The following is a 16,141-nucleotide window of genomic DNA, read 5'->3' on the forward strand; positions in this document are numbered from 1 at the left end:
CAACACCCAGTCCAAATGGTTCTGCTAGGCCAGCAAACAAAAGGCCAGAAAAGTCAAAATGGCTAAAAAACTCAAGGAGAAAATCAGGGAGAAAAATTTTGCAACCTCCAGTGCTCCTCAAGCTACTCTAAGCAGTGTTAGTTGCTGGGATAAATTCTTCAGGTATCCTGGCAACAAGAGATCATAAGTCTTATTCTCTGCTACTCAAGTTCAGGTGGAGAATTTGGTAAGAAATATCTGTAGTTTTGTGAAAACACATTAGGCTTTGAGCAGAGCAGCACATGTAGGTGGAAAAGCAGCCAAACCCTCTCTATGACAGTTTAAAAAAACTCTGAACACTGTGCATACAGTTCTTCTCTGCAGCAGGACCCTACAGACCTATAGAGATTAGGACTCAATCTCGGTAAAAAAGTCTGTCAACTATTTAAGCATCACCATATCATTAATCTTTACAAAGACTGATTCAGTCTGACTGCAAAGTACTTTATACCCCATGAGAAGTCAGTAACAACTTAATGACCTTCAGAATATAGATCACAAGCATCTACAATGGCCAATACCTCTCAAACAGTTAATCAGAGTGATTCCAATTAAATTTCTTTTCAAAATTTAAGACTGAACTCTGCTGATTATGTTTTTTCCATCTCTCCACATTTCCCACATTCCAGTCACGTCTAGTCCACTATTCCCATAACCATATACATGCTGTAAGAACAATATGACTGAGGCACACTAAATAATGAAAGAACCATGGACCATGGACCTCATTGCCACAGGATGCTGTGAAAGCTAAAAGGATTTCTAAAAACCAAAAAGAACAACTAAAATCCGGTGCTTAAATTAATGGAAGAGAAATCCACTAAGAACTAAACACACTTGCAGATACAACCTCAAGCAAGCCGGTACCAGAATAGCACTTCTAATGATAAAATACACTCCCCTGCTGTCCAAATCAGCACAGAATCCCCTTTCCTTTCATAGTACAAAATGCAGTGAAAGCTGTCCTCATTATGGTTGCCTACCTCCATCTAGTGATCAGAAAAGGTATATAAATTAACTCTACAACAATCCAGTAATTAATGTTTGCCATTGGTGAATAAAACTAACAAATCACAAAACTCTGTTCCTATGAATTTTCAAGTGGTGAAGGAAGTCTATCTTCTCCCAAACAAACAGAAGATTTGTCTCCAGCACTCTCAAAGAAATGCTGCAATGCATGTAGGATGTATGTCTCTTACAGAGACCTGGAGAGGCTGGAGCAGCAGGCTAGCAAGAACAGTATGAAGTTTTACCAAAGAGACCAGTACAAGCTCAGATCTGTGTGGCTAGGAAGCCCCCTTGCCGGAAGGGACCTGGGTGTCCTGGTGGACAACTACCTGAACATGAGTCAGCAGTGCACCACAATGAAGGCAAATCAGATCCTGGGCTGCATCCACAGGGGCATTACTAGCAGAGATAGGGACACGATCATCCCACATCAGAGAACTCATGGAGGACTGTCTCCTGTGAGAGGGACCCCATGCTGGAGCAGGGGAAGAGTGTGAGAAGTCCTCCCCCCTGAGGAGGAAGGAGTGATAGAAACAAAGGGTGATGAACTGACCACAACCCCCATTCCCTCTCCCCCTGCACTGCTGAGCCCAGGAAGAAGGGAGGGGTGGGGGGAAGGTGTTTTTAAGATGTGGTTGTATTTCTCATTGTCCTACTCTGTTTGATTGTTAAATTAAATGTTGATGGTAGTGGTGTTAAAACTGAATTGATGTTCTTTTTCTACCCCAATCGAGTCTGTCTTTTGTCCATGACCACAATGGGTAAATCATTCCTTTCTGTCCTTATCTCGACCCTCAATCCTTTTTTTTTATTTTCTTCTCCCCATCCCTCAATCCTTTTTTTTAATTTTCTCCTCCCCGTCCCTGAGGGGAAGGAGTAATCGAGCAGCTGCACTGAGCCCAGTGTCCCTCTGGGCTCAAAGCACTACTGTGAGTAAAGACTGAAGGAGTTAGGTCTTTTCACTCCGGAGAAGGCTCAGGTGGGATCTAACCACGATAATCCAGTACTTAAAGGGTGGCTACAAAGAGGACAGAACCACATGGAGAGGACAAGGGGAAATGGGTGTAAGTCGCATTAGGAGAGGTTTCATCTTGATATAAGAAAGAAATTTTTCACAGTGAGAAAAATTGATCACTGAAACAACCTCCCCAGATACGTGGTGGAGTCCTCATGACTGTAGGTTTTCAAGACACAATTGGACAGAGTGCTAGACAATCTCATCTAAACTCCCTTTTCCTATAAAGGTTGGACCAGATCCCTTTCTATGGAAACCAGTGACACTGAGACAAGAAAGCACAGGAAGAATTCCGCCTTCTGCAGTTCTGCAGCCAGCAAGAAGGGAGGTGAAAAAAAAAAAAAAAAAAAAAAAAAAAAAAAAAAAGGTAGGAGGAAGTGGATTGGATTAATAAAATGAGTTCTATTTAAAAGAAAAGCAGCCACTCCTTTGGAGTCAGGAATAGTATTATAAATGCAGACAATCATTTTGGTTCCTAAAATGTTACAGGGAACTTCCTGGTTTAGGCAGACTGTTCACAGTAGTCACAAATGTCATCAGGGGTCAGCAATCAGTTTTGATGGAAAGTAATACTTTTCTCTTGCTGGAGATATGGACAATGAAAATATTCAGGGCAGCATCTACAATACAACTTTTACTCAAGACATAAGCACAAATACTACTCAAGACACAAGCACTTTACAATAGTGAGCTTTTATGCCCACTATTTCTCCTACAGTTGTGGGGTTTTTTTACAACCAGTAACACCAGAAGTCTTTTGATCCACAGCATGACATGCTTAGAACTCTTATTACTTCTTTGTACAGTAAAATTTTATGTCTATGAAAGTCTTAATTTAGTTAATTTAGTGCTCCATAGATATTATTTAGAGGTTTCTGCATAAATTATACTTTCTACACAGCTTTCCTTTTTACTTCTGCCATCTGGAAATCTTTACAAGTTTCTTTAAAATTCACTCATCTGTTAGCAGAGATGCAGAAAGACCATTAGGGCACAGAGAAAACTATGAAACTATGAAAGAAGTGTTTGCTCTTTGCGGGGGGCGAGGGGAAGCGGGGGTGAAAATAGGGAAAGAAATATACCATCAGCTCTTACTTTGCTCTCTTAGTCTGTATCCTTAAGATAAAATCACCCCTTAAACATACAGCCTGAGCACTCTCATTGGGCATGCAGTCTTTAAGAGAGAAAATTTACTTCATTTGTAGAGCGTGGATTGGCAGCAGACCCATTTCACTACTGCCACAGCATCCAGTAGTTAGAGTAGTTCCCTGCACAAGAAAACAAAGGGAAAATATATTCCACTATGGAATATGCCCCAGAGATTTTCTAACATATAGCACGTGAGGAAAGCCCCAGAAAAACTGTAAAGACAGCAAGTCTAGTAACTGTGTTCTGTATTTAGCCCTATGGTCTTATACTTTGCATAAGTTCTGTTACCTTAAGAAAATCATGAGAAGTTGACTGATAAAGCTCTTTGTCATTATTCCTTGCTTTTAGGGGCATACTGTTTGCGATATAGCATCAATGGCTACACAGGACAGGCTCAGATGAGCAAAAGATATAGGCTTCACCCCTTTTCCTTCCCTATGGCATTCAGTCTTCCTTCAGAGCAGCACCCCTGCAATACGAAATAATTAAATCAAGCTTAAAAAGTGCATTTGGAAATTGTTTCCTCTTCATGAAGAGTCATATAAATCTACACTCAGATCTGTCCTCTAGCTAAAATCTGTGCCTGAAGATCTTGACTGATCCCCTCGCAAGAAGATTTATTACTGTATTAAGATATTTTTTACTGATAAGGAATTTAAGAACACACCTTCCTCTCTGATTTCTCTATAGGAACTCAGATAAGTGACCCTCTTCATTTTTTTAAAAGACAAAAAGATATGCTCCTTACAAACGTCTGTGACAGTTACCCGGTATAGCATGTAACACAAGGTTATTTATAGAAAGCTACTGGAATCAGCTACTTCTGCAAGATTTACTACCACGGTGAACCCCTTCTGGCCTGCTACAGATGCAATGTAAGTCCTAACCCTCATTTAACCAATGTAAAACCAGGTCAAGGAAAGAGAGTGTATGTTCACAGCTATACTTTACCATACAGTGTTCTCTGTTGATGTCTCAAAATATGGTTGAATGAGTGGAAAGACAGACAACAAATACCAATATGCCATTTCTTCACAGCAAGAACCTCTTTAAGAGTGTCTATTCAGAGGGATTCTTCTGATGGACCAAACCTGCCTACATTACAAAAAAGAACATCAGCAAGCATCTACCCTCTGTTAATTACAAGTGCTTTTCATTGTCCTTTAGAACAACCAGATATTTCCTTCAAGATACATGCTTGTTTTTTCATCACAGAAAAGTCCTTTTTAATAAACATCCTCAAAATAATTCTATCAGTCACTTACCAGTCATTTATGTGACAGAAACAACTTAATAATTTAATCCCACATTAGGCTGATCCTTCTTCAGCACACCCTGAAATAAAGGAGTGGTTGAACTAGTCTCTTAGGACGAATTTCTGCCTACACAGACTTCTCTAGATAGTTCTGCAAAACTCTGGGCCACTGTTTACCTCCTCCAAGAAGGTGGGATGATTATCTGACCCCTAAATCCTCACAGCCAAACTCCAGCTTTAGGTACCATCCATAGTTAATTGTCTTACTCCCTCTCCCATACTTCATCACCCTCTTCACATGTACTTTTGAAGTCCTAGTCATGCTTATGTCACTTTAGCCCACTGAACTCAGGAATTTCCAGAACTTTAGCACCTTTTTTTTTAAAGTATGGGACTTCAGACCCAGATGTTCATCTCTGTAACTTCATACTACAGATTTCATGTTGAGATATCAGAAGAGAAAACAAATGAAATTGTGTTTCATCACTGCGTATCAAGGTTCTGAAAAAGAGGAAAAGGCAGAGAAGAGACTCAGCAGATCGAATACCAGGTCTTTCTGGTGTCTGAATTTCAGCTCTGAAAGTGCCTGTGTTACCTTTAATGTATTGTGACGCAGAGCTAGCTGTAACATTCATAAGAAGAGGTGCAGCAGAGTGCCTTCAGTGGAATGTATGCTGTAAATAAAAACACTGATCTTAAAATAAAATTTTCTGGGCATGTGTTTATACATTAAAAAGGTACAACACTAGTTAAAGTAACTCTGGAGAAATGCTACTGTTTGACAGAAAGTGTGAGAATTTGTCAAAGCTGCTGGTTTTGCAATCAATTTCAAATTACCGTATGATTAATGCTGATTAATTATAACACAAACATTTACTACTTCTAATTGACTTTAGTGAAATAATCACAGTTACATCGATCTACCTAGTCACAGGATGATGCCAGTAAGGACAACCTTTACTTAATTATTCACTGTTACTGAAACAGGTTTGTGTTCATATCATGTACAACTCTCATGGAATCTTTAATAATAGATTTTTAATTTTCCACCTTATTTTAATTACTCTTTATTTTAAAATTGAATGTGTATCATTCCTTTTATTCCTATTTCTGCTAGTTTATCTTCTGTACTATTAAAAATAAAGAAAACTTTAAACAGAATAAGAATGACATATTTTCCTCCCACTCTCCTTATGAAATGATTTTTAAATTAGATTTCCTTGTTATACAAAATTCAAAGGCAATTTAGACAGAAATCTCTGGGGGAAAGAAAAGTAAGATTTAAGCTATTTTGTTAGTTTTAAAAATGTCAGGAATGAAAATTGGCTTATCCTACTCTTACCTATACTGCACATTATTTCTCAGACACCCCTTAAAAGGTATGCAATAGGTAACCTTAATGAATTTAACATTAAAGAACAGAATCATAAAAATTAATCCATTTGCACAGAAATACTAGAATTTAATCAAGAATTATATTCCAAAATGGAAATTAACATTCATATGATTAGTAATATGAAAAACATATCCTTTTGCATTCTGAATTGTTTTTTACCTGTAAATTTCCTTTGACAGAGGAAGAAAATCCTGAAAGCAATTCAGACTATATTTTCAGCCAAATTTCAGGTAGAAATGTCCATTTCTCAAAAGTTGGTTGTGCTCATGAAGATTTACGGATGTCCCAAGAAGGACAAAGTCCAGGCTTTCAAGATTCTTGAACACTCTACATTTTATTCACAAACCACAAAGTTATGTTAGAGATCTGTCGGAGAGATCACATTTAGCAAAATCCATAGAGAGAGATCAAGATCTGGAAGCCCATCATTACCACAGCTACATCCTTAATCATTCAGGCCAACAGTGATGTTGAACTCTTTCCTATAAGGTGCTAAGATATTTAACCAAGCAGTCACAAACATCCCTCATTGAACTTTCATGTCAAGCTACTAAAAAATAATTAGTCTCACATTTTTCTACCAGCTGCTTTTTCTATGACCAGATGCTGCCCCAGACAGGTTACTACATTTCTCCTTGTTCTATGAAGCTTGCCAGGGCCTTGCTTTTCAGCTGCTATTTATAACAGATGCTCGACTGTTACCTCTCTCTTGTCTCCTTAAAGAAGCTGCAAGTTCTTCCATAGTTAATGAAAATCAATAGACTGTAGCCTCTTTCATTTACATAGAAAGCAGTTCTTCAGCCTAAAAAAAATGAAAAAATATTTAATGGGGAAAATGATCTGCCAGCTCTTAGAACACATTTCCTAGAAAAATCAAATTCTCTTTTCTAATCTCTTTCCCAAGTATAAAAGTTGCTGTTTTAAAGCACCAATCCCTTACTAAAAAGTTTCTACTGTAAAAACAGTGCCCAGCAAAAACAGTGTTCTTGCTCTTAATGTTCAACATGACAGAAGCAAGCCTGTGGCAAACTGCTGAAGCTGATTATGGCATGTGTTGACATAAGTTCTCATTCTGAGTAATTCCATAAGATGACCATGGGAAGTATTTTCTTATTTTCTTATTCTTCCTTTGAGTTTTTGAACTCTTAAGTATTCCTATTTCTAAGGTTTGTTTTCCCTCCAAGGAATAACTGTTTCAGGATCCCACAGTTCAACCTAAAACAGTAAACAGGGCAGCTAGAGAAAGTGGTTAAAAGAAAAATCCTGAAGTGAACTAGCCCAAACCCAACACATTAATGGCCAAAGACTGCCTCATTACATATGTCTGTCTCACCCAAATCAAGACAGTGAATTGACTGAGCATGGTAAACTCCTTAAAAACAAAATATACAATTGGGTTAACTATATAAAAGTTTTTTCATAATTCCCCATGCTATTGATTTCTGTGGAATTTGCTATACAGGCAGTGTTATCTAAGAGGACTGAGCCTTTCTAATTTTAACATAATTTTCTGCCCAGTGGTGTATTTTAAGGAAGGGAAAAGAGGCAAGGGGATGTGTGATTAAAATCATATTACTTTTCTTCTCCTTAAAAACATTGTCATTTCTTTCTTTGGATGGCTCAGTTTAAAGGAAGAAAAGAAAGTGTGCCTGCTGTTACACTGCCTTTGTTATCACCACAATCACTTCTGTAATTGCACTTTCCACATCTGCCTCCAACACTGGCACTATTATGAGAACAATTATAGCAGCATTGACTCTACTACCCTTTTTTCCAGCCTCGTCTGTGATATGCATTTAAAGTGTTTTATTCTACCTGCTTCCAGGCAAGACCAGGCATTTCTCTGTAGGGGAATAAGAGGCCCAAGCCAGATCTTGCTTTCTTCATAGCATGGCCAGCCTGAGCAAGGAGCCAGGCAAAGCACAGGCATTACCTATGAATCTGTCTTCTTCACTGCTTATGGACAAGACAGGGTACAGCTGAGCCAACACCTTCAATCTCCAGGTACTGATGACAACGTTGGAGAAACTCCTCTGCAGAGCAAGGACAAAGTAAGGGATTAATCTCAGGTTCACCATTAAGCTTGCAATGAATTGATGGGCCAAGCACAATGCTATCACTTTTCACTTAGGTTATGCATTGTTAAAGGTCTAATGGACCCATGTGGTGCAGAAATAAGACTTTCAGTGGCCAATGGCACAGTGGGAAATTACATCACTGGAAACATATCCAGCTTCCTCTGGCTCCGCAGTACAGGTATGACTTTATCTGTGCGCCAGACAGCGGTAGCCTTGGGTTTATGTCCTAAGAAAAGCTTGAAGCTGCAACAAGAGATCCGTAATACTTTGTTAGGAACCTTCATCAAACAAACGGATATTCTAACTCACATTTAGAATATATAAATATGTTATATTTGCTCCTCTAAAGTTCACATCGCTTAGACTTTTACTTCTTCTAAAGCACATACAAGAAAGTATGAAAACTGTCAAATGAGGTGAAATTTGCCTCATTTGAGCTAACAGTAAACAAACAGAACAGCTTGTTAATGGTAATCCTATAAACAGGTGATCATAAATTTATGTCATTTGACTGCCCAGAGGTACCAGCCAGTGATGTGAAAATTAATTAAATTGGCAGTTTGATGTGAAAATACATGAAAAAGCCTACTAATTTATTAAAGTTCTGACACTTGCTTAGAACAAAAAAAAAAGCAATTACCTAATTTGGAGTGTTTTGAAGACTAAAGCTTCTTCACTTGATATTTAAAAGAGGAACATATAAATAATATTAACACACTTCAATGTTTGAGTAGGTCAGTTTTCATCACTGCCCACAAAAAAAAACAAAATGAAGAAAAGACTATTTTTGTATACAAAATATTATCATTCTGAGACTGAGATAGTAATATGACTCTTGAAGTGCAGAGAGCACTGTGTGTTTGGTTTGGTTTGATTTAGTTTGGTTTGGTTTGGTGACAAAGAAGGTTAAGCACAGCAAAAAAAAACCTGCTTTTTTTTTTTTTCTTTTCCAGAAAACAGAATTGCAGAGCCTTCCATGCAGTAAAGATGTCTGTAAACTTTAATTTATATATAAGTTTTAGGAAAGCCTCTTGCTAATTCCTTTTTTTTTTTTTTTCTTTTTTTTTCTTCTCCTGGAGAAGAAGGCAAAGAAGTTAATTAATGTATGTAAGCAATGGAGAAGATGGAAAGCTCAGGAAATTGCACTCATCAATGCAAAAACAAGGGAAGAGTTCTGGTTCCTGACCTCAGATTAATTCAAGGGCCAATGACTTCTTCCAACTGTCTTTTGACTGCATTTCTCTTTAAAGTGTCCAGGAAAAGTGGAACTGTGTAAAGCAGCCTCCCCAGATGTAAAACAGATGGTGGAGATGGCATATGAGCAAGTTGCCATGATGAGGGCTCTCAGTTTCCACAGTCCACGTGAAAACAAGGAAAGGCAATATTCTGAGGACCTTCAGCAACTCTCATACACTGCACTTCAGGGTGTTGCTAAAAGCCAGTGTAGAGTTTACAGAAGTTAATTGATAACACTTTAAATCCTGTGGTTTAAAGTTCTCAGTCTTTCTGACAGTGGCATCTGTTATCACAGGATTAGAGCATCAAATATGCAGAAAAAGTTATTTGCACTTTCAAAGTTGATTTCCTTCATTTCAAAAAATCCTTCATGATCCATCCAATGCTATGTCTCCACTTCATTTTCCACATTCACTGTTACTGTAATACTAAGACATAACTCCTATTACTCCCACAGACACCATAGGAATTTTTAGGAAAACCTTTAGTTCACTTTTGTTTTCCTTTATGTCTCTGCAGGAGGCCCATTTCTGCTCATTTTAAAGAAATTGTCTATGCTTCAATCATGGACTGGTTGAAGATAATTCTCACATACATCTAACAATTTAATTGTGCTATAGATGAATAACTCTGAGAGACAACTTGTAAAAACAAGCCTGCAAGAAACACAGACAGAGAGAAACAGCCTGAGAAAGAAATAAAATTTAGCAGGGGGAGTGGAGGCCCTCTGAGCTAAGGAATGTCTCAAACACAAGTAATGGAACTATAGTCACGGGGTGGAGGGTGTGGAGGTCGAAGCTGATAAGGCTGCCCGAATAACCCATGGTGCAGTTGGAGGAGAGAGCCCTGTGGAGACAGGACGGCTCTGCTCTGGTGCACCTGGGCAAATTTCAAGGGCCATCTGTCCGGTTAATTAACTTTTTTTCATTATCCACTAAATGCATATTAAAGTTAACACCCCTGAATATGCTAAAAAAGACTAACAAGATCATGCTAATTACATCATCCCATGGAACACCTTACCCCTTCCTGTACATTAATCTTTGTACATAATGTTACTTGGAGACCATTTATTTTATTTTTCATAAGAACAGATAGTAGTAAAGATATGCAAACAGTTCAGAAATACAAGGCTATTTTTTCTGCCCTGTCACTCATTCTTTGCTCCAATTCCTCAGGTACTAGCTCTTACTAACTTGCTCCAATAGGGACTGCATAGTTGTTTAGATGAAGGGATGCATGAGTCATATTGTATACAGCCTTACTGTGAGTTCATAGAATAATATTTGAAATAGATGAACATTTATCACAAAGAACATAAACTACAGTGGGAAATGACATCTTCTTTGAAACTTCTCTGTGTATTTTACTTCCTTTTCTATTTGCTTTTCCTTTTTTTCCTAGCTGCTACAATTGCTTTTAATAATTTGACATATCTCATTGCTCTTAGCACTACCCAGAATTCTGAGAAGATGGTATCATTATTTATCAATTTCTGCAACATGAACACTCTGCTGATCACTGTCAAATAATACAGTTTGCCATAGTTCTGTCTCAGCTGACATGAAAATAAGTAATGATTTCATTAATAACAGATTAAAGGTAGTGATATAATCAGTGACAGCTTATTCTGTAGTGGCATCTGTATCAATGCATCTCTTGTCACTTGAAACACTGCACATTTTCCTTTTATTAAATGGAGTTAAAAGAGATTGGCAATATTCCATTTCCTTGGGTATGTTCCTTCTAACACTCTAAGTAGCATGTCAAACCCGATACTTTTTTCTTAATCAAATATTATTAACACTAAGTCTTCCAGTAGTAGAGTACAGCAAGATGTCTGAAGGACTGTACTGTCTCTTTTAGGTTCAATTTCATTTGCCATTTATGATATATAAAGCTTAGCCAGAAGCTTTTTCTTAAAGCTCTTTACACGACTTGTATCTTCTAAATATGAAATCATTCATTTTCACTTCTGAGGGAACTACAACAGTGTTAGGTGTAGGGCTTTGTCATGTGACTAAGAGCCACACATACACTCAGAGAGAGTGCAAAAAAATTCATCTGGGGAATTTAGTGCAAATGGTGCCTAGATATTGGGGATCTCTAAAGTTGAGGGTAGCAAGCGCACAGGCTAATATCTGAGCTTTCAATGAGATACACACACACATCCCAATATTCATAAATTCTGAACATCACAACAAAGGGATTCTGGATGCTACCAGGACTATGTAATCATACACACTCTTTTTCTAATAAAGTAAAAATTGGATGTAGCTACATAGAAACTTTTCAGAGCTACCCAAACAACAACTTTCACATACTGTCTATACGTCATGTACCCCATGAGAATCAAGAAATAAACTAGAGAGTGAAGAGAATTAAATGAGAGTGCAGTATGGACTGCAGTAAAAGAAATGGACTGCAGTAAAAGAAAGTCATTTACTTCGGAATTCACATCTACTTGAATGTGTAATTTTACACAGATAGAAATTTGCTCGAGCTTAATAAAGAACATCTCCATTAGACTGATATCACGAGGAACAAAAGAAAGCCAGTCTGCTTTCCATGCACAGAAATTAAATCACTAAAATACTGAGCAATAAATATTTGCATAAGCAGTGGGCTAGCACAGCTATTTCACTTTTGCTTTTGCATATTACATCAAGTGTTCTAATCTTCCTCATTTAGACAGGCTCACACGGACAGGACATGTGAGCTTGTGGCATAAAGCATTAATTACACCACTGAGAACAGTTGTATGGAAGATCAGAGGATTCACACTTAAATTCTATTGTCCCTGGCCCTGGTTCATGAAGTGACATCCTTGTATATTTAAGTTCATCTTTATTCTGATCAACTTTTAAGAATGCATTGAGCTTTAAACATATGCTTGAGTAATATTGAATTTACAGATTTAATTTGCATGGTCCTAAATAGAGATCATTTCCCAATTCTAGTCCCAAGTCTTTTAAACTAAAAACAGCTCACAGATCTGTCCATCCCTAAATCACGCACTGTTTGTAAATAACACCACAAAGCTCAAGTGCACAGTATTGCAGAAATACAGGTTTATATTCTGTAGTTAGCAATTTGTTTTGTCTTGCTATGGTCTCACCAGCACCTAAAACTGATTTAAGTTTTCTGAGGCTTTGTAAAGCCAGCCTTCCATGGACTATCCCCCTCGGGCATGGTTCTCTTACACTATACAGATACTATTAGGCAACTGAAAATCATAGATAAAACTGCTCAAAATATAACTTGGCTGTTTTGTTCCAATGACTTCTCTATACCATTTCTTTAGAAAGCAAGCAGGAAATTTTACCTTTTGGTGATGCACTTTCATCCTAGAAGAGGAGCAGGAGATGAATGAGGAAAATAATTGCATTAAATATTTGTAATTCAAACTATGAAATCAATTTAGGGGACATGTACAAAGAGAAAAGTTCTGGTTTTCCTGAGATAGTTCCTGGAAGCCCAAAATTCCTTTTTTTTGGTTGATACACAAAAACTCTTTTCTTCAGACCTGACTCCCTCTACTTATATATACGTTCAGTTTAGATTCTTCAAAGTCATAAACTCATGTTCACTTATGTTGTTGTTACCAGTGTAATATATATGTTTACTAAGGCAACAGGTAATAGCACTGTATGTATGTGTACACATTAGTAATGTCAACACTGAGAACAGCATTGGAATTGAAACTATTAATTTATTTGTAAAAATGCTAGGTTTTTTCTATTATTCACCTTCTCTAATGATAAAAGTTTTATGATCAAGTGTTTTGGTAATCCCTTGACAATAAACTATTTGATTCTACAAATTTCTCATTGGGAATTGCCAGTGTAAACCAGGGATTTTGGAGAGAAGAAAAGGAATTGGTGAGAGCTGTTAATCTCACTGTTACATCTTTCTGCTATTAGAGATTCTGAATAAATCTCTGTGCTAAAAGAAATTTCAAACAAACAAGTGGTTTGGTCATGATGCAAAATGGTCTCTTTCAAGTTTTTGATAGTAAAAAGAATGTTTCTCACCTCTAAACTCCAGATTACGCTATACCACCCTAGGTTATGAGATTACATCTCACACATGAGATTTTACCATCTAGGGTAAAAATTCAGCAGTATCATTCAATTGACGATGTGGATGTAGAATAATATGTAGAACAGTAGTTTCATTATCCTGACTCAATTGACTTTACAAATGTACCACTGCAATTTTAATTTACTGCATTTAGACAATGATCCAGACTTCAGACAACAAAAGCAGAGGTAACATGAGTGGAAGTAAGACTGAGAAACAGAAGCATCACCCCACCACTAGATTTAATTTGATCCAACATCAAAGATACTCATGATAATCTGCTGGATGTTTGATTTAAGAGTATAGGAGTCAAAGCTAAGCAGTCTCATAAGCAGTCTCTGTTGTGTTTCATTCTATACCCAGATTTAAAAAGTCTATACTAAAGACACAACGCAGATTACAATAAAGGATTTAGTTCTGCTTATTAGCCAGGAAATTCTGTTATGACACTAACAAAAAAAAAAAAATCCAAATAACCATTGAAAATATAAAGCTGATGAAGTTGTCTCTTGATACTGCAAAGATACTAAAACATACTACCATCCCTATGTATTTTGGGTTTTTTTTTCACTAATAAATACTGGCAGAATATACTTTAAATGCAGTAAATTTTAAAATTTCCTGAATTTTATTAAAAAAAAAAATTGTTTAATAAATCAGTCTTGGAATATACTTAAATTATTTTTCCTTCACCTGATTCTCCTGACCATGTAAAGTATGTTATTTTTAACTGATATCTAAAGTTAATGTTGAAGATCATCCAGTGAACACCAATGGACTGGTATTCCCATAGAGCAACATGGGAAATACTTTGTCCTTTCATGAATGGAAGATGTTTAATTTAGCACTTTCTCCCTTCTAGGCATAAAGCAGCCTGGCTTCTTTTCATTGAGCATGTTGAGACTTTGCCAGTAGGAAGAAAAGACACTGATGTTCCAATTTAATAGTACTTGCCACCAGCTTATATAGCTGAGAGGTAACTGAGTGTATTTATTACATCAGGTCTCTTTGGTCATTTTTTTGAGAAGAGGAAAGGTATCTGACAATAGTCTCCAAGAAATTACTTTAACTTGTCACTGCAGATTTGGGTTATTTACACATTTCATTACATACCGACAATTCAGAACAGAATTATGTTAGAAATGTCCTTGGGAAACTAACAAATTCCAGGGACAACTATGAATCCCTGGGATATGTGTGAGTGATGAACTGTGTATTAGATTCTTAATTATAATGAAAGACGTGCAAAACCTCATCTCACCTATATCTATGAAGTTCAGGATTGCCTACACAAAATTTGCTGAGGCTCCAAAACATTCCTTTTGCCACAGCTGTGAAACAAATCAGCATCCATAAATTCATTCTTGATCCATCTGCTCCAAGAACATGGTTTGAGACAGCTGCACACTCTGCTCACGGACGATCCATGCCCTCTTATTTTCGAGACCTGTTTTCACACACCTAAGAAACATGCAGATTTCTAAAGGATGCCAAAAATAGCAGATCAACAAAAAAAACCCAAAAACACTGTCAGCTCTGTCTGACAGAAATTACTCTAAATTTTGAAGATCTTGGGCTCTGTGTCTGGTAGAAGCCTGAGTAGCATTGTTTCACCCATTAACACTGTATTCATTAGGTACTTTAAATTCCACAGGTGGGCTCAGTGCTTTCCAGGGAACATATGAAAAATCAATGTCTCCACAGAAACAAGCAAGCACTGGACTGTGTAATTTTACCCTCTAGATCAATTTGTGGATGTATATATAAACAGATGGAAAGGAAGCTGTTTACTATGGTGTAGCAAAGGGATTATTATAATCAGCATAACCAGCTGATATGACATTCACAAGAAGAGTATCTTAGAGACTTTGTTTACTAATTTGAATAAATTCAGTGTTGCTTTAAAATTAACCAGGTGGCAATCTTTAAGATGTGCTTCAGACATAGCATCACAGAGTTCACATCTTAAACAAGGATATGTTTAAGATCCAATTTCTTGCCTTTGGATCCTGTTTCAGTTCAGCAGGCAGAGGATGGTTTCAGAATGAATTAGCAGTGCCTGCATTCATTCTTTAGCTAAAACAGAAAATTACCAAGAGGACAGAGTTTTAAAAGCTTTATGAATGTTGACAGTCACCACTGAATTTCTGAAACAAATTTCTAAAATTTCCATTTGGTTTTGTTGATGTGCTATTTCATGGCCTTCTGGCTCTTATAAACCTGTCTTCTAAAAGCGTAAAAAAATCACTGATTCTATCTATAGCAGGTTAAGTACTAGTGAGCCCCAAAATGCTTTATCTTATGACAAAAGAATATCATGAGCTCTTGATCCGTGAGAGAACACATATATGACAATAATTAAATTACAAATGCAACTAAGTTATGGAATGAACGAGGTGGAAGTGAAATTATGTTCTTAAACTTCTAGAGTTTCATTAATTTAAAAGTAAGTGAACAAAGAGATATAAAACCATTAGGTCCAGTTTTGCATTAACATAGATGCAAGAGGTTTTAAACTTCCCTTGCCCTCAGGCAGTTTCAGGAACTCCTCCTAAAATGATAGACATATTTCCATCTCTTCCAAAGTGGGATTTGTCTAGTCTCCACCTCAAGGCATATCACTTGAAAATATTTTGATTTCAAATTACCTAGATGTTATGGTGCTGTTTTTTGCCTGAAGTCCTCACAATTGCTCTGATGGTCTTTATGATACAGAGCACATCAGCAGGAGCAATTAAATATCAATAAAATAGTCCAGCCCCTAAGTCACATTGATACTGGTATGGAGGTACCAGTATATTAAACAGTACCAAGACATTAGACCACAATTCTTCATATTATTCAATCATTAGCGTACTCTTTGGCATGATTCTGGCCCATGG

General features: G+C 37.0%; 1 protein-coding gene across 1 annotated transcript in view; it reads right to left on the bottom strand.

The window, feature by feature from the left end:
• Positions 1–7,517: 7,517 nt before the first annotated feature.
• Positions 7,518–16,141, bottom strand: part of LOC113479233 (coagulation factor XI-like) — a 52,785-nt gene continuing 44,161 nt past the window's right edge. The window contains 3 exon segments of the mRNA XM_026846987.1: positions 7,518–7,588; positions 7,796–7,895; positions 12,502–12,523. Coding sequence (XP_026702788.1) covers positions 7,518–7,588; positions 7,796–7,895; positions 12,502–12,523 — 193 coding nt within the window.

Source organism: Athene cunicularia, assembly GCF_003259725.1.
Source record: "Athene cunicularia isolate RWA chromosome 4 unlocalized genomic scaffold, athCun1 chr4_part1, whole genome shotgun sequence".
In the NCBI taxonomy this organism is placed as follows: Eukaryota; Metazoa; Chordata; class Aves; order Strigiformes; family Strigidae; genus Athene; species Athene cunicularia.